General features: G+C 41.6%; 1 protein-coding gene across 2 annotated transcripts in view; it reads left to right on the top strand.

Moving 5' to 3' along the window:
- Positions 1 to 1379: 1379 nt before the first annotated feature.
- LOC117448087 (phosphatidylcholine-sterol acyltransferase-like) overlaps positions 1380 to 26308 on the top strand; it is a 41733-nt gene continuing 16804 nt past the window's right edge. Inside the window, exons 1-5 of one of the 2 annotated variants that reach the window (XM_034085197.2) lie at positions 1382 to 1676; positions 13740 to 13896; positions 16024 to 16139; positions 16325 to 16420; positions 25372 to 25596. In XM_034085197.2, the coding sequence (XP_033941088.1) occupies positions 1526 to 1676; positions 13740 to 13896; positions 16024 to 16139; positions 16325 to 16420; positions 25372 to 25596 (745 nt within the window). In that variant the 5' untranslated portion in view covers positions 1382 to 1525. Of the gene's footprint in view, positions 1677 to 13739; positions 13897 to 16023; positions 16140 to 16324; positions 16421 to 25371; positions 25597 to 26308 lie in introns of both variants that reach the window. The other variant, XM_034085199.2, reaches the window with a different exon arrangement.

Here is a 26308-nt window from a genome sequence, read left to right as displayed (position 1 = left end):
CGGTTCAAGTCCCCGACCAGACCTATTTGGAGTGTGGACTTCTACTTGGAGAGGTCCCTGTTCACCTCCTGCCCTGCTGTGGTGCCCTTGAGCAAGGCACCGGACATGCAGCTTGGGATGTGAGGACATGGCTTAGAAAGGGTGTGTCGCCTTCTGTCCTGCCAGTGTTGGCAGGACATGAATTAAAATGTCGAACTCGGACTTCATTTTAAGGACATTTCGGCCAGGGGTGTAGAGCTATATTTGTTTAAGCACCGGATTGGCAAAACAGGGGAGTGTGTGCACCAGTCTGCCTTGATCTATGAATTCATAGTTTTATAGAAGGAAAACCTCCTTCACTTCATGAAATCTCTGCAGCACCAGGAGGCAGCGGGAGGGTTAACTCAGCCTCTGAGAAGAGGAGCGTGCAGTGCCTTTCACGCACCACCTTTCACGCACCGCCTTCACTGTGTTTACCTTCAGAATCATTAGAAAGGCTAAAGAGCGGTGTGGCTGATGTGTTTTAACCACACACACCTACACACACACACACACACACACACACACACACACACACACACACACACACACACACACACACACACACACACACACACACACACACACACACACACACACACACACACACACACACACACACACACGATTTAAACGCAGACTTTTGTTTCTCCATGTTACGTTGTTATTGTTTCACTGACCAGACCCGCAACATTTTTTCAAACGCTCCCCTTTTTGGTCCATCTGCGCGGTTTTGTGCGCTGTGATGATTCGGCTACCTTTAGTAATGAATATTAAATGTTGTGAGGAAATCTTTCCACCAATAATCCCAATAAGTAATCTAAAATGTATTCACTTCAGGTTTACGAAAGTAACTGTGATCAGATTACTAGTTTTTCAAACGTAACGCGAGCTGAATACAGTTACTTGATTTTTGTATTTGATTACGTAACGCCGTTACATGTATTCCGTTACAATCCAACCCTGGCCACACCCCACTTGGCTGGGCTGGGCCGGAACACTTACAAATGTGGGCCGGTAGGATTTAGGCAAAAATAAAAGAATTTTTATTTTTTTTGTTTGGCCCTCCGGCCCACACACAGCACCGGCCCACCGGGGAAACTCCCGGTATTCCCAATGGCCAGTCCGCCCCTGACCCACAGTATTGAGTATGTACGTAGCTTTGGAAGTCTTTTTAAAGGAACACTTAACACAATTGAATTATTTTTCGTAGAAACAAATTGATTTCTTGTCTTCTCTTGGTCACTCATTGACATTCTATTGTGTAAATACATTGGTGGGATTGGAGAATCAATAGGGCAATGTGACACGTTGTATTTGTCCCTGTGCCTGCTGGCTACATGTGTGTTCTGACAGCTTGATTCATCATCGCGTTTGAGAGCCAAGCATAACAGAAATGTTCTCGTCCAGGGAATGTAACCTTTACACTGGTCCGACAGCTCCCCGCCTCCAGCACACACTCACCGACACCCAGCACCGCGCAGTCCCACACGCAGTCTGAGGAACCATGGGGCCGGCTGCTCGGCTCTGCTCAGGGCTGCTGCTCGTCTTCCTGCTGGGGCTCCATCACTCCTCCGGCTTCTGGATAATCAACGTCGTGTTCCCGCCAAACGCCAAATCCATAATACCGAGCAACAGCACTCCACCTCTTATTATCGGTAAGCCAAGCGAAGGGACTGTGCAGTCAATGTTTAAATGTCTGATTTATATTAGCATATCCAGAATGTAATGTCTGCCTGCCTGACCAAGGTTTAATATCAACAGGGGTCCTGAAAGCCCCTAGCTAAAAGTGTGTCATATAGTTTTTGCTTATTTCATTGAAAGTATATGGGAACAGTGTGAATATAGTATTTGTCATATTTACCGTACTCTCACTTTCTCACATATTATTATTTTTTGTAAATATTATATTTATTTTTAATTTGAAACAATAGTCTTAAAATTGTTTTTTAAATGCTTTAATATTAGTACTATTTTTTACATATTCTTGTCTTTGTGTCTTTATATGCACCATTTTATACCAAATCAAATTACTGGTATGTGTAAACCTAATTGGTAATACAACCGATTCTGATTATGATAAAGTAACTTTCAGAGGTAAATCGTGTACTTTTACTCCATTACATTTATTTGATACCTTTAGTTACTTTGCAGATTTGGATTAATAATGTGAAATATAATCAACACTTAAATTCACAAGCTACCCTGCAGTATACAAAGTCATTAAAACTATCTGTGATAAACACATTAATGCATCAATCATTATAATCAAAACATATCATATATTATTCTGAAATGGACCAATCTGCAAAATGAGAACTTTTACTAATGATAATTTAAGTATATTTTGCTGCTAACACTTTGGTACTTTTACTTGAGTAACTTTTGCAATGCAGGACTTTTACTTGTAACAGAGTATTCCTACACTCTGGTATTTCTATGTTTACTTAAATAAATTAGTACTTCTTCCACCTCTGTGTGGGAACATGCACCAGCAGACATGCTAAGGTGGTTCCTGCCTTATTTTATTTAGACCCTGTGTCAAGTTTAAATACTGTGTTCCCTTAGTTCTGTGTTTGCTAGCATATTTCTGAATAACTGGGCAAATGATGAAACTTTTGACCAAGTATTCAATTATAGAAACGTATAAACATTGCACAAACTGAAAGTATGTCACCTTCTTTTTCTTCTTCTTCTTCAGATAGTGGAAGAAACAAGGGGATAATACCAGCTTTATCTCTTTCTAACTCACTGTGTATTGATGTCTAGGCTATCAGTGATGCATTTGACCCTGCATGTTTACTGTATGTGACCTGCTTTTTTATTTTATTCTCAAAAAGGAAATAATACAAATTTAGCGGGTGGAATAGAAATGCATGATATCGAAAGAGTCAGGGAAATATCACATGGATGAAGAATATTAAGTAAACAGATAATAACTATGTTGATGGCCTTTCTGTCAGACTAATTGGAAAGTAATTTCACTCATTGCTGAATCCTTAAAAAAACTATAGGCTATATGTTACATTTCTTTTTTGAAAACGTTTTTTGCCAATATTATTATCACATAATTAAATATAAAAAATATTATATATGTAGAAATGACATGAAGATGTTTAATGAAAAATGAGAACAATGCCAAAGTAGGTTCAAGACTTTTTTTCAATGCGTTTAATCTACAAACGCCCCCTGAAAGCCTTGGCATGGAATAGAGCAACCCGGTATCACGGCAAGACGTGAACATGTGACGATTTCGTCCCTTCAAACGTGAAAGTTACACGGTATTGTTAACCCGACTGCACTTTCACTATCCAACGTGTTTATGATGCGCCAGCGGACGTAATAAATATGCGTCTGCTGCTGTGGGGAAACTATGGAAACTACGGTTTTCTATATAGCGGACTACAACATGGATGTTTAATAAGAACGAGGGATTACTGTAAACTCATCTAGAGACTCTGCACCGTGCTCTGATGCTGTTGTTTTATGCTTTATGAACGTGGACAATAGAGAAACATATTCTTCATGACCAAAGTTGTAATGGAAATAAAAAAGGAAAGTGAAACGTATGCTTGTCACCGTCTCCCTCCGGTCCACAGGAATACAAATGATCCCAATACGTATGATTGTATGAACTATAAAAAGATCTTAAAATAAATACAAATGTATTTATTATAAACGTTAGTCCTTAACATCTACTGTGTATATCACCATTCAAAAATCTTTTAAAAGTTGAACAAATCCCACACAGCTCAGTGAAATGTTGACTTTATTTGATCATTTCAGCAACCCAGATAGAGTCAAGCTGCCCCAAGCACATACATAACAATAAGTAGATAACATGTCTATACCTGCTCCTGTGTTTTAGAAAGAGAGAGTTTAACTTTGGCTTAGATCAAACCAAAAACCAGCTAATAAACTATGAATTTGAGAAAAAATTGGACTTGTTTGGGCTAAAGAATGGAGTCATACTGCTATGCGCCCTTCAGTCCAGCAGATAATGTTATCCTTCTGGAAGAATTCAAGAGTTACAATGTAATATTGGAAATAATTCAGTAAAAGATAAGGGTGTTACATTCAGAACTGACATTTTGCTGACTTCTGCTCTTCAGTCAGGTTCAGGACAATTTTCTCGCACAATTATAAAGGGCTGGAAATGATAAAAGTTCAACAAAGCTCTTTTTGACAAGTCATGTTTTCCTGTCTATATTTGTGATAAGATGGATGATAGTATGTATTTGTTTTATATGTCATGTTATTTATCTTAGTCTTTATTGAACAAGGACAATGCATACAATACTTTAATCTCAAAGAGAGAAAATATGCTATATGACAGAATATGGCTAAAGGCTAATTTCCATCTGGGCAGGTACACACATAACAATCAACATGTCTTATTGTCTATCGCACAAACTGTTACCGTGAAGGGTACCAATGTTTGAATTCTAACTAAGACTGATGTGTGATGAACTACTAACCTTCAAATTGCTACCAAATAACCCAATAGCGCAGACGCTCTGACGTCAAAAGACAATAAAATAATGCATTGACTGTATACATATATAATATATCAGAAATTAAACTAATTTTATATTCAAGACAGTAGGGTTTGTTTACGCAACCATTATTAGGAATTAGATGTTTTGTTTATTTTAGGATTCCCTGCAGAATTTTTCTTTTCCCACAGCCAATGACCCTTTGTTTGCAGTCAAAAGGTCGTTAACCAAACATGATTCATGCAGTCTGCTGCAAAGGAGCCCAGACTTTTGGGAAAAGTTGAGAAATCCCATGCCAATCACTGTTGAAACACAGAGAAAACCTGCTGTTCAGTCAAAATAAACATTTTAATATGCAGTTTTACTTATTTTTAGATCCACTGTTACATATTCTTTCCTCAAAAGAAGTATAGATGCTGTGGTCTTCAGATTATGTTGTGAAATGAAGGACTGTTATGAAAGCATCAAAGTTAATATTGGACATACTTTTTCTATATATTTAATTAACCATCCCAACATATTATGGGATCCAAAGTTGAGTCTTAACTTTGGTTCTTTCCAAATATAACAGCTTCTCTATTTTAGAGTATAGGTGAAAAACAGTTCAATGACCAGGGATCTACAGCAACAACCTTTTCAGCTGGTGACCCTTAAACTAAGGCAAAGTTGACTTGCAACAGCTTGTTGCAATATAAATACCAAATAGGGAGTCCTCCTTCATACCTTTCAATTGTTCAATTTGAAAAAATGTGTCAGAGCAGAACAAATCTGAAACCCTGAATGATCCAACATTATTTTAATCTTTGTTACCCAATCAATTTCTAGTATTCATTGATGTTTTCCAATTTCATCATATTTGTTTTGGACGTGGTCAAGAGGACAAACGTTTATTATTTGGATTATTATATATTTAAAAGTAATTATATTGATTGGATTATTTTAATGAGTGGCCTTAAAAAGGATAAATGGACCATTGATCCTAAGTAAGACTATAAAAATCCCTAGAGGATGATATGGCGAGCTTCTTGGTTATTGTTAGATGCTTTTTGATGTTCCTGTATATCCGGGGTGAGCCTACTGACACCATGGAATTTGTTGGTGGCATTTTACCAATTTTTCTATTGTGTATTTTTGCACAACACCTATGTGTATTATATGACGGCCCCAGAGCCTGTGAGTGTGCAGGTGTGTTCTATTTCGTATATGGCTTCGCCCTCTAAGGCTATCGCTATTGGGTAATCCCCCTGTGCACCCGCGCAGCACTGAAACACTTGTAGTCCACACCCACCCGCAAGGTGGGCCCCACCCTTGGGCTCCCTTCCGGTATAAATAGGAAGGAGGCCCGACAATCTGCTCCCTCTTTTCTTCAGCAAACCACGTTACTGAAGCACAGAGATACTAAGAGCAGAGTCAATCATGAGCAGCAACTGTGTACGAGATTGTCCCTCATGTGGGTCTGGATACATTATGAGCCACGACCAGCACACGATGTGCGAATCCTGCCTGGGGTCAGAGCACGCGTACGCGGCTCTCAGCCAGCAGGTCGCATGCACACACTGTGTCCGTCTCCCCTTGGCCGACAGGAAGCGAAGAGCGGACGCTCTCGCTACTGCGGCCGAGGAGGACGATTGGCCCGTCCAGGCTTTCGAGCCTGTGGACGGCAGCATGTTCCTGGAGCCGAGTGCTGGGCAGGAGTCGGACGACTCCTACCCCGTCTTCCTCCATGGTTCACCGTGCAGTTTTCCCCTCCCTTCTCTTCCCCGAGACAGAGTCGGAGCAGGGTGCTGGTTTGGCGGCCGAGCACACGGTCCCCTTCTCCATCACCACGGCGCTGCCGGCGCTAGGTTGCATCATGGTGGAACTGCCGGAGATCATTTGCAAGGCGACAGAGTGCCAACGGAGGAGGGGCTCAAAAAAGCTCAACCCTTCGGCGCTTTGGGCCGAAGCCCCGCACACTTTTGCACTCCCCCGTTGCAACTTACAACGGAGAGGGGAATCGAGACCCCTCCTCCGTCCAAAAAAATCATTCATGTTTTTCAAGCTACCATCCGCACGAAATCGGAAACCCGGTTTTTGAGAGGACTCAGAAAAAAAACGGCTGTTTCACATCATGGAGGAATGCAACCGCTCCATGAGTGCTTTGGCTCGGATACAATTGTTGCATGGAGACCCCTCAGCATGGTTCTTATTAAACTTTAAGTTTTTGAACTGGTCTCTGGAGGAATGCAAGGGGAGTTGTCAGGGAATTATGAGACACTATTTTCGGATACAATTTCTCCATTTTCACCCCTTTTCTATGGTTCTCCCAAAAGTTAACTCAGACTTTTTCTGACTCTGGAGGAATGTAAGGAGAGTTGTCAGGGGACTCTACCCGCCTTAAGAGACACTATTTTCGGATACAATTTCTCCATTTTCACCCCCTTTCTATGGTTCTCCGAAAAGTTAACTCAGACTTTTTCCGACTCCGGAGGAATGTGAGGAGAGTTGTCAGGGGACTCTACCCGCCTTAAGAGACACTATTTTCGGATACCTTTTTTCCATTTTCACCCCTTTTCTATGGTTCTCCGAAGAGTTAACTCAGACTTTTTCCGACTCTGGAGGAATGTGAGGAGAGTTGTCAGGGGACTCTACCCGCCTTATGGGACACTATTTTCGGATACTTATTTCCATTTTCAGCCCTTTTCCATTGATAAATTGAAACTTATTTTGTTTACATTTTGGTCAATTTGACCCAGTTCTGGTACCGCATTGCCTGGAGAATAGGACCGAGAGATGACAGACTCTCTGGCCGCCTCACAAGTCACTATTGTCGGACACTTTCTTTGCTTTACCCCGGTTCTATCACTCTTTCCTCCTTTGACCATAAAACGTGTTTCCTGCTGGGGTACTGCCTGGTTCCGGGGTACCCCAAACCCTCTCATGGTCGGGGCACCATGAATTGATGCATCGGACCCAATGTTGCCATCACCAGCTCCGCGTTGGTGCGGAGGTGGGACCATTTAACCCGGTGGTAACCCAAGTCCTCCCTTGGTCCATGTACCAGGCATTGAAGCATCAGACCCATTGTTGCAATCACCGGTTACGCTAATGCATATAAACGGAGAAACAGAAAATAATTTAAATACAATTCACTGTGTCTGTTTTAGTAAGGATGTCGTCCGAATGCCAGGTGTGCAGACTCTTCTATCTGGCTTTGAACAAGCACCTTAAGCACAAACATGCAGTGCGGAACTTGGAGGAAAGAGGCATCATTCTTAAAATGGCCAGTGGCAGAATAAATGTTCGGACCAAACCCTGTCCCATCACAGGGTGTTCGTATGCTGGGAAGAGACTAGACCGTCATGTAACTCATGACCACCCTGAGTTCTCCCGAGATGAGGCACATCAGGTCCAAGGCTGAAGCATAGTGTGGCCCTGCAGTTGCTCCATGACCTCCGAGAGACTAATCCCATCATTGAAATGGCTACATCATTGGATATAGACAATGAGGAGGAATACCCGGTGCACCCTCCACCCTTCTCCCCACATACCGAGTGTTATGAAGAGGACTCCAGGCAGGTGATCCTGGAAAATGTGGCATTGAGGGCTCAGAAGGATGCCCTCAATGATGAGGTGAAGACCCTGAGGTCCAGGCTGATAAAGGGGCTAAAACCCAGGAAGCAGTGTGCCACTGCTGCTGTGCTTGAGGAAGAGGAAGAATGTATACTATTTAAGGGCCTGGCAATCTCAAGTACCTCCGGCATAAACACAGTAGCCTCCGGTAGCAATACCCCTCTCAAGACCCCGGTCAAGACTGTCATGCATTCACCAGAAGCCTCCGGCAGCAATACCCCTCTCAAGACCCCGGCCAAGACTGTCATGCGGTCCACAGAAGCCTCCGGGTAGTGAGACCCCTCTCCAGACCCCGGACAAGACGTACATTCAGACATACAGGGATCATTGTGAGGGTGTCGCACCGACAGTAAAACGGAAAGAAAATTGTCTGTCCAAGGTCAGCTGGATAAAGAACTTCCTCGTATTCATGGCCCATAGTGTTAACCGGCTGTCAGATTGGCTGTTCCTAAAAGACACGAAGAGGGTCCGTGGCTGGAGCGAGTATATTGCAAAGTCGGGCCGGGCAGTCACAACATCGCTGTTGTCCCTGAAGAATGTGAACCATTTCCTGAGGTACTTGTCTGAGTCAAAGCTCCAGGGGTGCAGGCTCACCCAGTCTGATATGACTCACATCATCAGAGAGGTGACAGCCAACATAAACAACTTGAAAAAGTCTGTCACTGTCCACCAGTTTAAGGTAAAGAGGAACAAGCTGGATCGTCTGCCGAGCCAGGCGGAGCTTCTCGCCGCCATGGCGGCCGCTGAGAAGCTCATCCCTGATCTCCTTGACTTGATGGCTAGCGATCCGACCTCAATCACCCAGTACCTGCTATATGGCTATCTAACCCTCCATTGGAGCCTCCTGTATGGCCACCATCCGGGTGTGTACGCAAACATGACCAACACTGAGGTCTTTGAGGCGGACAGAAGGGGCACTGCTGAGGGCTACATCATCCACGTGCAGGATCACAAGACTGCCAAGCCATTTGGCGAAACACAGCTGGTGCTTACAGTAAAGGAGTTTAGCTGGGTCATGCGGTGGATGGGGATAAAAGAGAGCTTGTCGGGTCCTCAGAATTAATTCTTCCTTTCCACAACGGGGAAGCATGCCTCCAAGAAACTGAACGCTCACTTGAAGAGGGCTTGGGCTGATGCTGGGCTAGAAACAGCCGTCACCTTCACAATCCTGCGCACTGCCCTGGCTGACAATATCAAGCATCACCAAGATCCAGAAAGCATGTCGATTCTCGCCAGGTTTATGTGTCACGACGTAAGCACTAAAGACCGGTTCTACGCGAATACGTCTGGAATAAAGGAGGGATTGAAGATCCGCTCCATGTTCAGGGCGGCAGCAGCTGCAGCAGCATCATCGAAAGGACGTCTACCGCCGTCAGATACATCCGAAGAGGGCTCAGGGGCGGAGAGCAGCGATACCTCTTCTTCAGTGCCGGTTGATACTCCTGATGAGGGGGTAGGGGCCGTGGACTCAAACTGTTTTCCCCGGTGCACCGTACAAGTTAGACGGCTAATATGGCCCCAGGGCCCCCGCTAATCATGTTTTTATTATGTTTATTATGTATATTGTGTATACTGTTTTTGTAAAAATCGTGTGATAATTAAATAAATAATAAAACATTTATATAACCTTGAAGGTTCCCAGGGGTAGATACAGTGCCAGGTATCAGACTATTTAAACAATGTTTACCCAGGATTCAGACACCTTCCCTGGCTTGTAAAATGTGGTGATGCGCCCTGGAGGTATCAGACTATTTTAAACAACTTTTCCCCGCCTTTCAAACACTTATTCCTGGGTTTTAGCCTGTCATTTTTCACAATATCATTTAACATTGAACCTCTCCTGGAAATGCACATATTAATAATAATAATAGATTTAATTTGTTAGCACTTTTACAGGTGCTCAAAGACGCTTTACATATATAGTGAAGATAAAATAAAATAAAGGAACAACAAATAAATATATAGTTAAAGTTAAAGTCAAATAATACAAAAACAATCACACATTAAAAGCCAGATTGAAGAGGTGAGTTTTTGTAAGTTTTTTGAAGGTGGTGAGGTCAGTGCAGTCTCTGATGGGTTGTGGGAGTGAGTTCCAGAGGCAGGGGGCAGCGACGGAGAAGGCTCTGTCCCCCCAGGTCCGGTGATTGATGCGGATGGGGATGGATAGGAGATTGGCTTCTGATGAGCGGAGGCATTGGGAAGGGGTGTGGTGGTGCAGCAGGTCTGTGAGGTAGGGGGGGGGGGGGGGGCTGATTGTTGAGGGCTTTGTGAGTAATCAGGAGGACTTTGAAGTTGATTCTTTGACGGACGGGTAGCCAGTGGAGGTTCTGGAAGACGGGAGTGATGTGGTCTCGGGAGCGGGTGTGGGTGAGGAGGCGGGCAGCAGAGTTCTGGATATGTTGGAGTTTATTGAGGAGGTTGGATGGTATGCTGCAGTGTAGAGGATGCTATTGCAGTAGTCGAGTCGTGAAGTGATGAATGCATGAATCAGGGTTTCAGCAGCAGAGGAGGAGAGTGATGGGCGGAGACGAGCAATGTTTTTGAGGTGGAAAAAGGCGGTCCTGGTGATGTGATTGATGTGATGGTTGAATTTGAGCTGACTGTCGAAGATGACTCCAAGGTTGCGGATGTGAGGGGGGGAGATAGAGTGTGGCTGTCAATGGTGAAGTTGAAATTCTGGATGTCTTTGATACGGGATGGGGGGCCGGTGATGATGATGTCTGATTTGGCACTGTTCAGTTGGAGATAGTTTGTTTGTTTGTTGTGTATATTCCGTGAATTTCCAGGAGAGGTTCAATGTTAAATGATATCGTGCAAAATGACAGGCTAAATCTCTCTTCCAGACCTTTAAAAACACTTTTCCCGACCATTTAAACATTATTTCTGGCTTGTAAAGTGCAGTGATGAGCCCTGGTAGTATCAGACTATTTAAAGGGTTTCCAGGAGCTTGAGAATATCCTCCACAGAAGGGGGGGTGGTGGTGCCGTGAAGAAGGCCGAATATGGATGCCGATGGGCGGACGGTAAAGCACCGCAAAATCCACCCCCTTTTAGGCTGTCCTGGATGTGTGAAATAACCTGAGTCCTTCAGGGACACATGCTGGAGTTCTCTCTCCCGAGAGTGGATGTCCATTGCCTCTAAATAGAGGTACATTTAGGTCTGTCACTTTGGGTAATCGCACCACTGTCAGACGTCTCCCGAGAGTGGACGTCCATTGTCTCTAAATTGGGTTAGACAGGCCAACATGATCGCCGGACGGCGCCCTACGTTGGCCCCCCCAGGGACCAGTATGTCGCCCGCCAGGCCGACTGGGTGCACCAGTGTGCCTTTCAGGCTTCGGCGGCAGCGAACAAAATTGCACTGCTCTCTAACTCTGTGGTGACGCTGGTGGAGCGGTCCACCACCTTGGCCGCGGATGAGGCGGAGGAGATCAGCAAGGCAGCCAGCACGGCGCTCACGCTGTGCGCGTCCGTGACTGTCTCCCAGGCAAGGATCGCCGCGTGGGTGACGCAGATTCAGCGCCACCTCTGGCTGCAGCAGGCGTCTATTACAGAGACGGCCAGGAAGGTGCTACTGGACGCTCCAATCAGCCCGGACGGGCTGTTCGGACCCCAGTTCCACGCCCTGGTGGAGTCCATGAAGGCGGCTGCAGAACAGGCGGACGACATCCGCCAGCACGTCAGCTGGCTCCAGCCTGCTGGGCGGTCACAGCGGCACCAACGCCCGCAGCAGTGGCCAGGACTGCATGCTCCAATAAAGTTTGTGCCTCTGTCTGACCTGAGGTGTTTGACAGGTCCACGAATCGACAGGAAGCTAGAAATTTCTAGCTGATACCTTTAAGTTAAAAAAATTAATTAATTAATCGCATTAAGCCCAGCTTCCCGGAGTCACATGGCCGTCCAAGCCTGCTGCAGAAGGACTCCCACCGTGATCCTCTCCCCTCGTCCATCCTCTCCTGTTTTTGGTGTTGCTTCTGGAACGATAACCAATAAAGTGCCGTGGTTTTTGGAACCTTTGAGCGTCTCTCCTTGTTTTCCTGTTGTGGCCAACGGGCCGGTCAGAACAATTATGTTAAGATCGCCAAGAAAAATGCAATATAATATATTGGCCAGGCCTATGCATTACAAATGCTTTTAATAAAACAATTGGACATGCACCCCAAGTTCATGGTGATTCCAAACACATTGGTATGAACATATTTGGACAGTTAAGAACTTTTGGTGCTCCTGGAATTGACTTCTACTACTTGTTCTTCCTAATAGCCTCTTAAGCCCCAAGCTCCATATAACGGGGGGAAACTCATTTAACTGATCTTTTTAATTTGTTCTTTTTAAAAAAAAAACACACAATGCTAACACTGACCCTCTGAATTAGCCCAGAGCGAAAAATGCTAACCTATTACTGCACCGAAAATCACTCCTAGCTCCCTTATTACTTATCCTAGCTGCACATCCAACACATCGTTTATGATCGTAAAGACACATAATCTAACGGTGCCCACCTCAACACTGAAAGATACAAACTCACGACGTTATCAACAAAAACGTACATCAAAACATGTGACGCTCGGTAGCCTAAAACACTAACATGGCTTAACTTGGTTTTGTCTGGTCAAAACTGGTCTTCAATGGCATTAAAATGATAAAAACGATGCTGTAGTTAATCCATAGGTTAATATCCAATGTGACTGTGTCCCCTTTGAAATGTTCTGATAATCTATAAGCAATAAAACTGCAATTCCGTTTTCAAATATCAGAGCAGGGATATTCCTATATGCTCTGAAGCAAGATTGCATACGCAAAGATGCAACTTTTTTTTAACATGAGTGTGTGCCGGGCGATTTCCCTTCGATTCTATTGGCTCTAACGGTCAGAAAGAGATGTCACATGTCAAAATCGAGCAAGGGGGGCCAGAGATAAGGAAAATCCACCCAAATGGCCCCAGAAGAGGTTTTTTTGCTAAATCTGTCTAAAAACGTCAAATATCACTTGTTTTGCATCAATCTTGATACAGTGTACTTATTATATGTTGCACTTTGGATTCCTAAAGCTTTTAGTCTACTAACCCATCATCCAAGGTTAGTTTTCACTATAAGTACAAACATATCTTTTGGACGGACACTATAATTTACAGTTTTTTACCATGTTCAATCTGAATTTTCTTTAAAATAAGAAACATTTATATAGATTCTGACTCTTCTACATCCAACTCACAGGTTTTTCATTACTTTGAGAAAAAATATTATTAATTTAACCCTTTTAGAAGGGAAGATATGGTCATTTTTTTCTGGGAATGTAATTTTCGAGCCTGAAACCTGAAAAACAGGCTTGGGGCTTAACAGGTTCAGACAAAATACACAAAATAAGAGAAATGAACAACTTCTATCTTTGACTATACAGAGTAGTTGTTTATTTTACAGCTAAAAGCTGAACAAGAAACATTTTGGAAAACAGAACTCTCAACACTTAACGTTACAAAAGTAACCCATTGACCTTGTTACTGTGTAAGTGTAAGGGTAAAACAACAGAAAACAGGCATAATGGTGAATTACCCTATAGTGCTTCTCTTGAATTAAGATTCACTGATGTAACATGTGTATTTATGTGTGTCCAGTGCCAGGGAATTTGGGGAACCGTCTGGAAGGAAAGATAGACAAACCGACGCTGGTCCACTGGATGTGCTACAAGAAGACTGAGCACTGGTTCCCCCTGTGGATTGACCTCAACATGTTCATGCCAGTAGGTGTAGACTGCTGGATTGATAACATTAGGTAACACTGACTGCCTTTTAATGCCTATTCTCTTCTGTATCATGTATTAGCCTAAAGCTTGAAAATGAGTTAACATTTCCCCTCATCTGGAAGTCAACCTTCTTTTTTTTTTTATTCTTTATTTATTTGGGGTCACATTATAATACAAGTACAGTTTTTCAAATCATATATTTTTAGAGCCCCGAAAGTGACAAATGAAATAGCAAACACAATTAGTCAAAATAGAATAAAAACGAAAAAGTACACAGGGGTTGTTTGAAATAGCAAATGTCTACACATGTACATATGCAAACATATCAACATACATATACATTCAATACACATACATGTGACCATACATACACATCTATACATATACATTCAATCGGTGTATAGAAACAGTCAAACAAGGGATGGTCGTCTTTGGGATATGTAAATTCTCCACTTTTTCCATATTTCTTCAAATCTGTTTTCCTGAAGCCTCATTGAGAAGGTGATTCTTTCCACAACATAGATTTCATGGATTTTGTTGTACCAGTTGTCAAGAGAAGGGATATACGCTTTGAGCCATATTCTAGTTATTGCTTTTTTTTTTATTGCTGCAACAGTAAGAATTCCAAATAATTGTTTTGTTTTGTAGTTTGTGGGGATTGAATGTACGAGCCCAAATAGAAATTCGTCCCAGTTTAAAGGGATTTTTTCCTGTAGTACTATTTCAATTTCTATATGGATCTTTTGCCAAAAAGTTACTATTAAAGGGCAAGCCCAAAACAAATGGTAGTGATGTGCTAACTGAGAACCACATTTCCTCCAGCAGCTGGGGGGCCCTAGATGATGTGATGACTGAGCAGGGCTGAAAAAGTACCTGCTCAGCATCTTCCAACTAAACATTCTGTAGGTGCCTGAGCTCGAGATCTTCCATTGAAAAGTACCGTAATTTGTCCAGACTTCATCAGGGATTTGTTTTTGTTTTTGTTTTCCCATTTGTGTTTTATATAGAAAGTATTTTCCTTTTTAATATCTTGAAGAGCTTGGCAAAGTTTTGAGATTACTTTCATCCCTGTGTCTGATGTGTATGCACTGGTGAAAACTATTAATAAAGGGTTTTCAAGGGCCTTCTGGCTGTCTGACAGGGAACTATTTAAGTAATGGCGTACCTGTAATCTAAAAAAATCACCGATGTTCAATCCATATCGTTTTTTTAGTGTTTGAAAATCAAACATGGTTCCTTTGCTAAAAAATGTGCAATATGAAGTAAGGCCATGTTTGGCCCAACCTTTAAATGTTGTATCTAGCTTGCTCGGGTGAAATCAAGATCATGTGAGCACCATCTTAATATCTTCATTTCCTCCAGCAAGTCACTCCTGGTAATGATCCTTAACCATAATTTTAAAGAGAGATTGATTGACCTTGCCTCGATTGGTACTCCTCCTGATACATTATTCTCAATTTCTTTCCATCTAGCTCTGTAGTCTGGCTTGCACCAGCAGAACAAGCTTCTTAATTGGGCTGATATCCTTCAAGCAGGGGAGCGCTACTCCTCCCTTGTTTTTTGCTAGTTGAAGAGTACAGAATCTAATCCTTGGCTTCTTCCCTTGCCAAATGTACCTTGATATGGTTTTATCCCATTCGTTAAACTGCTTGTCTGTGATTTCAATTGGTAGATTCTGGAAAAGAAGTCAGGCTTCTTTATGTTTTTATTGGTTAGATACCTGTGGTTAACTTAGGATATTTTCTACGACAAAAAGTATGTCAGCAAATACTCTGCTTGTGAATGTCAAAATGTTCGTTGTGTCATGAAAACGCCAGTTGCTAACAAGTGACTAAATTAGATTACTAAATGTCATCATGCCAGCCGTACTAGCTTAGCAGGGGTGACGTGTATGTATGTATAATGTAGTTGGTTAAAAGCCTATCGCTAGCTATTTACCTATGGCAATTGCATTTAAGCTTGCTCACCGCGAGGTGCCTGGCGTGTTACAGCTAGTTACGTTTTCTTTTTATGGTTGTACTATGGTTGTAATAATATCTGAAAAGAGATAAAATATTGCCCAGTATAATTGTCCTGTCTGATATTAAAGTCACATTTGAGAATGTTTCTGCCCAAGTACACTTTCATAACTCTCCATGTCCATTTTTGTGCCTCAGACTTGTTTACAACAAGACGACTCGGCAGTCTTCCAACTCACCAGGGGTGCAGGTGCGGGTGCCAGGATTTGGGCAAACATATCCAATTGAGTTTATCGACTACAATAGACTGGCTGGTAAGAAACATTTAATGCTTGGTTTGGGGTTTGTCCAAAGATGAAATGAATTTAACCAAGCAATTGTGCTCAATTCCTACAGTACCTAATCAAATATATTTGAAGCTCAGCTGATTTTTACCAAGTGATGGCAAGTTGATTTGGCATCTAGCATTCACTGAGGGTGCTGCTTCTGGGTTTTGCAGGTTATTTTCACACTATGGTGCAACATTTGGTGAACGTGGGCTACACGCGGAATGAGACAGTCCGAGGAGCACCGTACGACTGGAGATTAGCTCCTAGTAAGTAGCAAAATTACACACACATGCACACAAACACACACAAGATTATTATAACAATCAAGACTGTGTTCGCTTGGAAGTATAAAAAGTACATCAGAAGGGAGAAGGTGGTGAAATAATTTGTGAAACAACAGAATGTAGTAAAAAAAAAACATTTAATCAGTAAACAAAAAATATAAATGGAACTCATAGAGGCCTGGATTGTTTAGAAGTGAGAAAATGACCATACTTATCACTTAAAGGTCACCTATTATGCAAAATGGACTTTTTTGCACCGTCTTTTATACATAAATATGTGTCCCCGGTGTGTAAGGAGACTCAGGACCACTGCAGGACCTAGCACGATTTAGTACGGTATGGTTAGGCCTTGGTAGGCCAGTCTCACTTTCTGCTGCGTTTCCATTACAGTTTAGGAACTGGGGTAGTAACTATAGTAACTCAGTGTAGGCTGGGCGATCGGCTGTTCGGCAGGCGGAGCGACGCTGCGTAAAACTGCCGTGACGTCATCTTCAATGCGAACCACAAAACCATAACATCAGCCGTTAGCTGTTAGCACTCAGAGCTCACAGCTCCTCATATCTGTTCAGAAACTAGACAAAAGTTAAACAAGTACAAACCACAGACTGTCTGTGTCATGGCGAATACAGTCACTGGTTTATTTATGTCTGTAGGCCGTTGTTGTGAGTGTGGACGGAGCATATACAACGTTAGCTTAGCCTGATCGATCCGATTTTCATCATCAGAAAACACGCATTTTAAAAGGTTTTCAACTGCCGTCTTGTCTGCAGACCGGTATCAGTATGTTGTTACTTCGGCATCATTTTGAAACGTGTATTACAATTAAATCACGGTAAAATATGTTCATTTTCTTGTAGTTGTAGCCCCCTTGCCAGCGATTCTCTCTGACCATTCAGCAGTTAAGAGTGTTTTCGTCACTAGTTTAGCATATTCAGCCCGGTTGTTGGCCCGGTAAGAACCTCGATTTTGGAGGGCCAGAAAAAAGGTGAAAAAGTAGCCCTGAGCCGGAACTACCCCTAGTGGAAAAGCAAAAAAAAACATAAACCGTGCTACGTGCTGCAGTGGAAAAGCACCAAAAGTGTCATAAAATAAAACCCTCTCTCTTTTCCTCCGTACCCACATCTCTAAAAACGGAGATACAATGGAGCTGATCCAGATTTGCTGCGGTCATGACGACATTACTAAAATGTGGGCTGGCTTTACACCCACTGCCCCCTCAGAAACGTGCTGTATCAGGAACAATGTGCGACGTGTTTTGGAAGTAATATGGTCTGTGTTTACATTAGCAAGCAAGCATCACTAACACTCAGAGCTAACGCTGTACTGGAGAGAGTATGTGTAAAAAAGACAGATATAAAAAGGTACTCACCTTGTAGTAAACCCGCAAGAGAAAAAGCATTTGAGCTCCATACTGTTTCAGAAATAATCCTCTATGTGGTTTGGAACATAATATGGCGTTTAATCACGGCAGCATTTAGCTGAGAATCTGGATAGAAACCTCTCTCTTCACAGAGGAGAGCTTATGCTTGCTCCAAAGGGGCATGGCCAGCAGCAGCTCAGCAACATTTAAAGGGCCAGACCCAGAATCAGCACTTCTCTATTATGACGCTTTTCCACTGCAGCACGCTTTTTTTTGCTTTTCCACTATGGGTAGTTCCAGCCCAGGGCTACTTTTTCACCTTTTTTCTGGCCCTCCAAAATCGAGGTTCTTACCGGGCCATCAACCGGGCTGAATATGCTAAACTAGTGACGTAAACACTCTCGACTGCTGAATGGTTAGAGAAAATCGCTGGCAAGAGGGCTACAATTACAACAAAAACATATGTTACTGTGATTTAATTGTAATACAGGTTTTAAAATGATGCTGAAGTAACAACATACTGATACCGGTCAGTAAAAACCATGAATTAATGCTTTGACAAGTCTGCAGACAAGACGGCAGGCGAAAAAACTTTTAAAATGTGTGTTTTCTGAATGGAGATCAGATCGATCAGGCTAAGCTAACGTTGTATATAATAATAATTCCTTACATTTATTATAGCGCTTTTTCAATGACTCAAAGCGCTTTACATATACACACATTACACATATATCATACATGCAATGGTCAGAAACTGTGGACAATACCCACAGGACCAAGTTCAGGTGAAGTGTCTTGCCCAAGGACACACCGGCTTTACAGACGCAGCAGCGGCGGGTTTCACCCCTTGATCTGATGATCATTGCACAGCGCACTGCGCCACACCGTCCATCTTCACGCCTCGAGGTCATCGAGGCGCTTTTACAAGTACACATTGGTATTATGCATGTACTGTGGACAATACCCACAGGAGCAAATCCGGGTGAAGTGTCTTGCCAAGGACACAACGGCCTGACGCAGTGGGGGCAGGAGCGAGTTTCGAACTGGAGTTCCCCAGCAGTCCCCCTTGATCTGATGATCGGATGCACAGACCACTGCTCCGTCCACACTCACAACAACGGCATAAATAAATAAATAACATAACATAAATAAACCAGCGACTGTATTCGCCATGACACAGACAGTCTGTGGTTTGTTCTTGTTTAACTTTTGTCTAGTTTCTGAACAGATATGAGGAGCTGTGAGCTCTGAGTGCTAACAGCTAACGGCTGATGTTTTGGTTTTGTGGTTCGCATTGAAGATGACGTCACGGCAGTTGTACGCAGCGTCTGCCCGCCGAACAGCCGATCGCCCGGCCTACACTGTGTCACTATAGTTACTACCCCTGTAAACTGTAATGGAAACGCAGCATAAAGTGAGCCTGGCCTACCAAGGCCTAACCATACCGTACGGCGTACCAAGCCGTGCCAGGTCCTGCAGTGGAAAAGCACCATAACAGGGCTGAAATAGAGGGGTATGAGGCATGGCTAGAATGGGTGATCTGTTTGGTATTTTGAGCAATACACTTCATAGACATGTTTTTTATATATCTGAGACCTATAATATATGCCTAAAAATAGCATAACCTATTATGCTATTTTTAGACCTTTAATTTATTACCTTAGTACAGGGGTTCCCAAACTTTGCCATGCCAAGGACCCCCATATAGCATTATTGTCTGGCGGGGACCCCCCTGTTGCAATGTTTTTTTTAAATGATGAGTACATTGTGATGGAGAATATGACAAATTAATCATACAGCTTAATACATTTTCTTAATATATATTTGTATTCATAATTAATAATCACTTATTCTTCTAAACATTTTTGTATTTATCTTTTGTTTGTCATTCATTACATTCATTGTGTCTTCTGTTATAAACATTCTTAACACAATATTAAACAGTAATATCAACAGTAAACATATTTTTAAAGCATTTTTAAAGTGATTTCTGTCTTTATAATATTATATAATTTTGAACAGTAATATGAACAATTAACATATATTTTTAGCATTTTTGAAAGCTACTTATGCCTTAATAGCATTATATATAATATTAACAATAAACATATTTATATTCATATATATCAACATCAATATTTTCTACATCCGTGCTCTCATCCAGCTGCAGAGCGAAATATTCACTAGCTCTCACTTGCTCCAAAAGCTGAGCAGATACTCAGTTTCACTCTCAGTAGCGGCAGCTCAATTCTGATTGGCTTGAAGGGCGGTCGTGTGATTTAAAAAAAAAAAAATTCCCCTTTCCCTCAAACTTTGTGCGACCCCCCTGGCGGCCACCGGGGGCCCCAAATAAAAAAAAACTGCCTTAGTAAACAGTTTCCGAATAAGTTTAACCTGTTAAACCCCGAGCCTGTTTTTCAGGTTTCAGGCTCGAAAATGACATTCCCAGAACAAATAACTATAACTTCACTTCTAAAAGGTTTATATGAATAATTGTTGTTATCAAAGCAAGGTTACATCTGTGAGTTGGATGTAGAAGTGTCAGAATCAATATAGATGTTTCTGTGTCAGAGTAAATTCAGATGGAACATAGCAAAAAAATGTAAATTCCTGTCTCCGCCTAAAGAAAACCCATTACTTATAGTGAAGACCAGTGGCGGCTGGTCATTCGGGGCAGGTGGGGCACAGCCCCACCTAGTGTCAGCAGAAAGTATTAAAATAATGATTACAACAAAATGCAAAAAATAAATAAAAAAATATATAAAATATATTTTAAGATCATGTTTAATCATCGTCTGTACATTGCTGTTTTAGTATGTGTTCTTCTAATTAGTGTCTACAGTGTGTGCCTATTGAGCTGTTTAGAGCCATGTGGGACAACACCTGATCCTGCCCCTCCCTCTGACTGTCTAAGTGAACGGTGACTGCAAAAACTACACTGCGCATGCTCAGAGTATTTTCCTATTTAATGTGTGTGGCAAAAAATAATGACCATAGGGGCAAAGTGCTGCCATCCCCACCATACGTCATCTCACATAATTCAGAGCTGATTGGCTGTAAGTACGTGTGCCGCGAAAAGTGTGGTGTGTGAAGAGGAGGAGAGAGAGCTGCAGTGAGGCGTCCTAAAACCAGGAAGTAAGCTGCGCATGGCTTCCCTCCACAAAAAAGCAACGAGATTTCTCCATAGGATTTTAGAAAATAGCTCAAAATAAGATCTGTGGGAAACGTAGCTGTTAGATAAATGTACATTTTGTTCAGCCGGATAATATCCACATGTCTACCCTACTTTTATCATTTTCGAATCAAAAATCTATTGATTAGATTAGATTTATGATAGACTTTTGAAACTACAAGAAGATAAGGAGGACTTTTACAAAAATGGAATAGAGATTTTTGCCCAGAGGGATAGGCAAATGGACGTAATCTTCAAGTCAAGGTAAGACTGCAATTTGATTGAAAATGGGATCTTACTAAGAGAGAACAATTCAATATTTAAATGATAAAATTACATTTTTTTGGGTATCCTTCTGTTGAACTGTCTGTTTAAAAGTAATTGAAGCATCAGACAAAAAAAGCTTTTGAAAATAATATTATATTTTGATTTAATATATTTGTAAACCTGAAGAGTCAGTGCCAGTGCCTCACCAGCCATGAACCTCTCTGCAGAAGCTTATATATAGACATCTGAGTTTTTTGTGCCCCACCACTTTGGTACATATAGAAACGCCACTGGTGAAGACCAACCTTGAATGATGGGTTAGTAGCCTAAAAGCTTTAGGAATCAAGATTGAGGCAAAACAAGTGACATTTGACCTTTTTAGAGAGGTTTATGAAAATAAAGTCCAGGCGGAATAAGCTTTGGGCACATTTGGTTCCATCAGTGCCATTTTACCTTTTTCAGGTACCAGACTATACAAATCATTGTATTACATTGAATCATCACTATAGGTATTCATTCCACCCAAAACAAAACAAAAAAATATTTAAAAAAAAATAATATATATATTTTTTAAATAATTTGTTTGTGTGTGTGAGTGTGTGTAGGTGTGTGTAAGTGTAGGTGTGTGTGTGTGTATGTTTAGGTGTGTATGTGTAAGTGTAGCTGTGTGGGTATGTGTAAGTGTGTAAGTGTAGCTATGTTGGTATGTGTGGGTGTGTATGGGTGGGTGTGTATGTGTAAGTGTAGCTGTGTGTGTATGTAACTGTACCAACGCACTATACAATAAAACTACACTGTAGGTCATGTGTGTAGGTGTACTTGCACAATAAAAAAAAAAGGAAACATCGGTAACATTTGACTCCAACTGGGGCAGATTTATTTCAAACATTTTACCAACACACTATAGGCATGTAAAAACAAACATTTTACCAACGTACTATACAATAAAACCACACTGTAGGTTTGTAAAAACAACACATATTTTACCAACACACTATACAATAAAATCACACTAGGTATATAAAAACAACAAGTATTTTTTGTTTAAATAAACACTCGCAAAACGTTATACCTACCTGAACTTTATACCTACCTGAATGTTCCAGTATTAAGGTTGTGCCACTCCCTGAAACAGTTCTTTTTGACAGTGAAGCACAGAGGGACCTGGCGCTTCCTGCAGTACACAGGTGTCTTCACCCTTTTGAGTCCAGCATCTAGGCACCTCCTGCAGTTCTTCCTGACCTTGGTGGCATCTTCCCCATAATACTCGGGCATGCATGTGAGTGATGGAGGAGGGGGTGGTGGAGGTGCAGGGCCTTCAGCAGGGCCTTCAGCAAACTCCAACAATTCTGCAGCAAGCTGCTCCCTGAAACTCTTCTGGGTGTGTGGCTTTGTCCTGCTGGGGTCACTCCTCATCTAACAAATGTGGAAAAACAAAGAGATTAGATTAATTCACTGGCTTATACTTATAGGATAATATTGGACTATAAATGAATAATATTACACCAAATAAATAAGTAAACCAATGTATATTCATTCACTGGCCATTCATTTAGAAAATGTAACTCCAAAAAGACAAGTAACACTATTTAGCATTTTGCCTAATCATTCCTGTAGCTTCTTGGCTAAGCTAACACTGTGATGCAGTTCCACCAAACACAAAAGTAATATATAAAAAGGATAATATTGGACTATAAATGAATAATATTACACCAAATAAATAAGTAAACACATATATATATTCATTCACTGGCCATTCATTTAGAAATTGTAACTCCAAAAAGACAAGTAACACTATTTAGCATTTTGGCTAATCATTCCTGTTGGCTAAGCTAACACTGTGATGGAGTTCCACCAAACACAAAAGTAATATATAAAAAGTATAATATTGGACTATAAATGAATAATATTACACCAAATAAATAAGTAAACACATGTATATATTCATTCACTGACCATTCATTTAGAAAATGTAACTCCAGAAAGACAAGTAACGCTATTTAGCATTTTGCCTAATCATTCCTGTAGCTTCTTGGCTAAGCTAGCACTGTGACGCAGTTCCACCAACCACATAAGTAATATATAAAGAGAGATTACATACCTTTCCCGTGGTGGAAGTTCAACATCCGAGTCACTACTGTCCGGATCCAGGTCTGGCAGGAGGAGATCTTCATCATCCGACGAAGAGTCATCTGGTATGATTATAGCTATCGTCAGCTAGCATCTCTAGCACCTGCTCGGTGGTGAAGCTCTCCCTTCTGGCTGCGTAATGCGTAATGGAGCCGGAGCGGGCGTAGTTTATACTACGCAGGATCATATCTTTGGAACCCATTGGTCAATTTGGGTGATTGACACCTTTTCTGAACCGTTAGAGCCAATAGAATCGAGTGACAGTTAGTAAGTCCCGCTAAACACTTACGTCAAGTAGAGAGAGGTTTGCGTAAACAGCACGTGAGACAGCATTAGCTCGGGACTGCGAAACTTTATACCTACTGTGCTGCCATGAATGTAATGATAGATTATCAGGAACAATTCTAAAGTGACTAAGAGACATTGGATTAACCTTAAGCAGCGTTGTTATTCCCTTGAACAAGAGCTTTGATTACAAAACAGCAACGGTAAGACATAATTATTGTTATGGTTTTGAAAACTGTTGTTTTTCTTCTTCTCTGTTCTGGCTGCTAGCTCAGTGAGTCTGTGTCCTACAGTGATGATACTTATAATAAAATAATCTGTGGAGTATCAGCTTTCAGATGATATGTAGTTTGTGCAGAAAATATTAAGTTTTAAAGATCGTTTTTGCTAGTTAGCACCGGAAGTAGCATCTGCCCGTTTTAGCTAACGGCTAATGCTAACGCTTCTTGTGAGACTTGTGTTTTGTTTCGGTAAAAATGGTTCGTATCTTCAGTTAGCTGAGATTCTTCTCGTTAATCTGGTATAACACATTAATAGGTTTTTAAATATTAAGATGCCCTGAGACACAGTGTCGTGAAAAGAAAACAGGCTTAACAAGACTTTTTCAAAGAAGCATGATTCATTTGTAAATAATTGTCCCATTAAGAGTTACATTGAGAATAAAGCAGCAAGATGGCAATGGCCAAAATACCAAATTAGAATCTTCAAATCCGTAGCAAACACACCAATGGGTGAAGTCATGGAGAACCTTGGTTTTTGTTAAAGCTCCACCAAGAGAAATTGGCTACTTGGAGGCAAATGAATAAGCTCCTAATACAACATTGTCAGCATGTAAGCAAACATTTGCTGATTTACCCATCCAGTAAACATGTAGCAACATTAGCATTGATTAAAGTTGTGTCTGGTCTCTTGACAAACTTCAGTTTGGTGTTCCCCCTCTTTCACTCCTAACTACCTCTAGTTAAATATTTTACAGTTAAGAAGCTAAATGCTCAATTAGCTTAGCATGAGCTAACTTTGCCCAACAATTCGTCTTTTAGCTCATTGTTTTGTTTTTTTGAATTGCAGACAAAGTGACCAATTGGTGATAAACAAGACATTTATCTAGCAGTTTAAATGTTTTGTTTTCTCAGGGATTGGAGGAGACCAAAAAAAAGCTAAGGACAAATCCAAACAATTACAAATGTTGCCTTTTTTCTGATAGATGCCTACATTTGCAACCGCTTGCTAGAATATTAGCTACGGAGATACAACTGAACCTCTACTAAAGCATAGCATCGCTAACTACTTGCTAGGTAAGTTAGCCTAACTTTGAACTTGCAACATGTATACATGTGCATTGGTGTGTCTGCTCTGCACTGCTCTGCAGATCACCACTCTGTGGACAGCTGTTTGAACCAACATTTTTTTTTTTGCTGCATAAAGAGTTATACAGTTCTTGCTGTCCGCGTTGCTGCAGAAGCATATAGGTGTGAGAGGTCCTTTCATAGTTAACTACAGTCATTGAGAAACCCTGCCCTCTGATGATGGTGTAAGATGGACACGTGCCCACTTTCATCATGATATCGATAAGAGCAACAATAAGCAGTATTGGTATTGATAGAACCGTCACAATACTCAATTTTAAGTTATACTGATAATAATGAGATCAAGGATAGTAATTGATCATTATCACGCATGATAACAAAGAAAAACACATGATGTCCCCTCCTCCAACAGATGAGAACGCAGAGTATTTGTCGAAGTTGCACGAACTGGTGGAGGAGATGTACGAGGAGTACCAGAAGCCTGTGTTCCTGCTGGCACACAGCATGGGCTGCCACTACGTCCTATACTTCCTCAACCACCAGCCTCAGGCCTGGAAGGACAAATACATCAGGGGCTTCATTTCCCTAGCAGCTCCATGGGGGGGCGCTGTCAAAATACTCAGAGCCCTGTCGTCAGGTAATGGCCAGTTTGGAAATCTACAATAAACTTTGTGACATACTGTCCTGTAGTTTCTTATTTTTTACCAATATCATTATTATCCACTCTGACCTTAAACAACTTACATTGTTTAAATTGTATTTGTTGAAATCGATTTTAAAATCTTCAGACCCTGTATATCTTCACCACTTTTCAAAAACACCTCGGAACAAGTCTGCAGTGAAATGAGCGCTTGGCCCAAAGTTGCCACACATTATTCAGAGAGAAACACAGTGTAGCAGTTTTGTGTTTTTGTGATTTCCGGAAGGACAGGCCAGGTTGAAGCTGGTTCAACCTAACCTGGATATGTTTGAGTTAGCCGGTTGGCCTAATCCAAAACATACGCGCTCTCGCTAAACGGTACTAGGACGCGGGTTATCAAGTGGATCGCTCAAGCCAGCCGTGTCCTATCTAGTTAGGTGCGCGTTCACATGAAAGGGGTGGAGAAGCATACTGACAGCGCAGCGTCATACTTCCTGAATGAAAAGTCAACTATAATATTAGACATATGAAGAAGTTAAACTTTAAACATCCATGACTTAAACACTTTATCCAGGATAAAAGCCACATAGCTGCAGCTGCAAGGTGAATACAGCTGGTAAAAGAAAAAGTGTTTGAATGCATACATTAACAGGTTTATGATATCACTGCCCCGTCTAAAACACGATCTGACTTTAATTACATTTGTCTC

This window comes from Pseudochaenichthys georgianus, chromosome 6, assembly GCF_902827115.2.
Source record: "Pseudochaenichthys georgianus chromosome 6, fPseGeo1.2, whole genome shotgun sequence".
NCBI classification, from domain to species: Eukaryota; Metazoa; Chordata; class Actinopteri; order Perciformes; family Channichthyidae; genus Pseudochaenichthys; species Pseudochaenichthys georgianus.
This window is presented reverse-complemented; position numbering and strand designations above follow the sequence as displayed.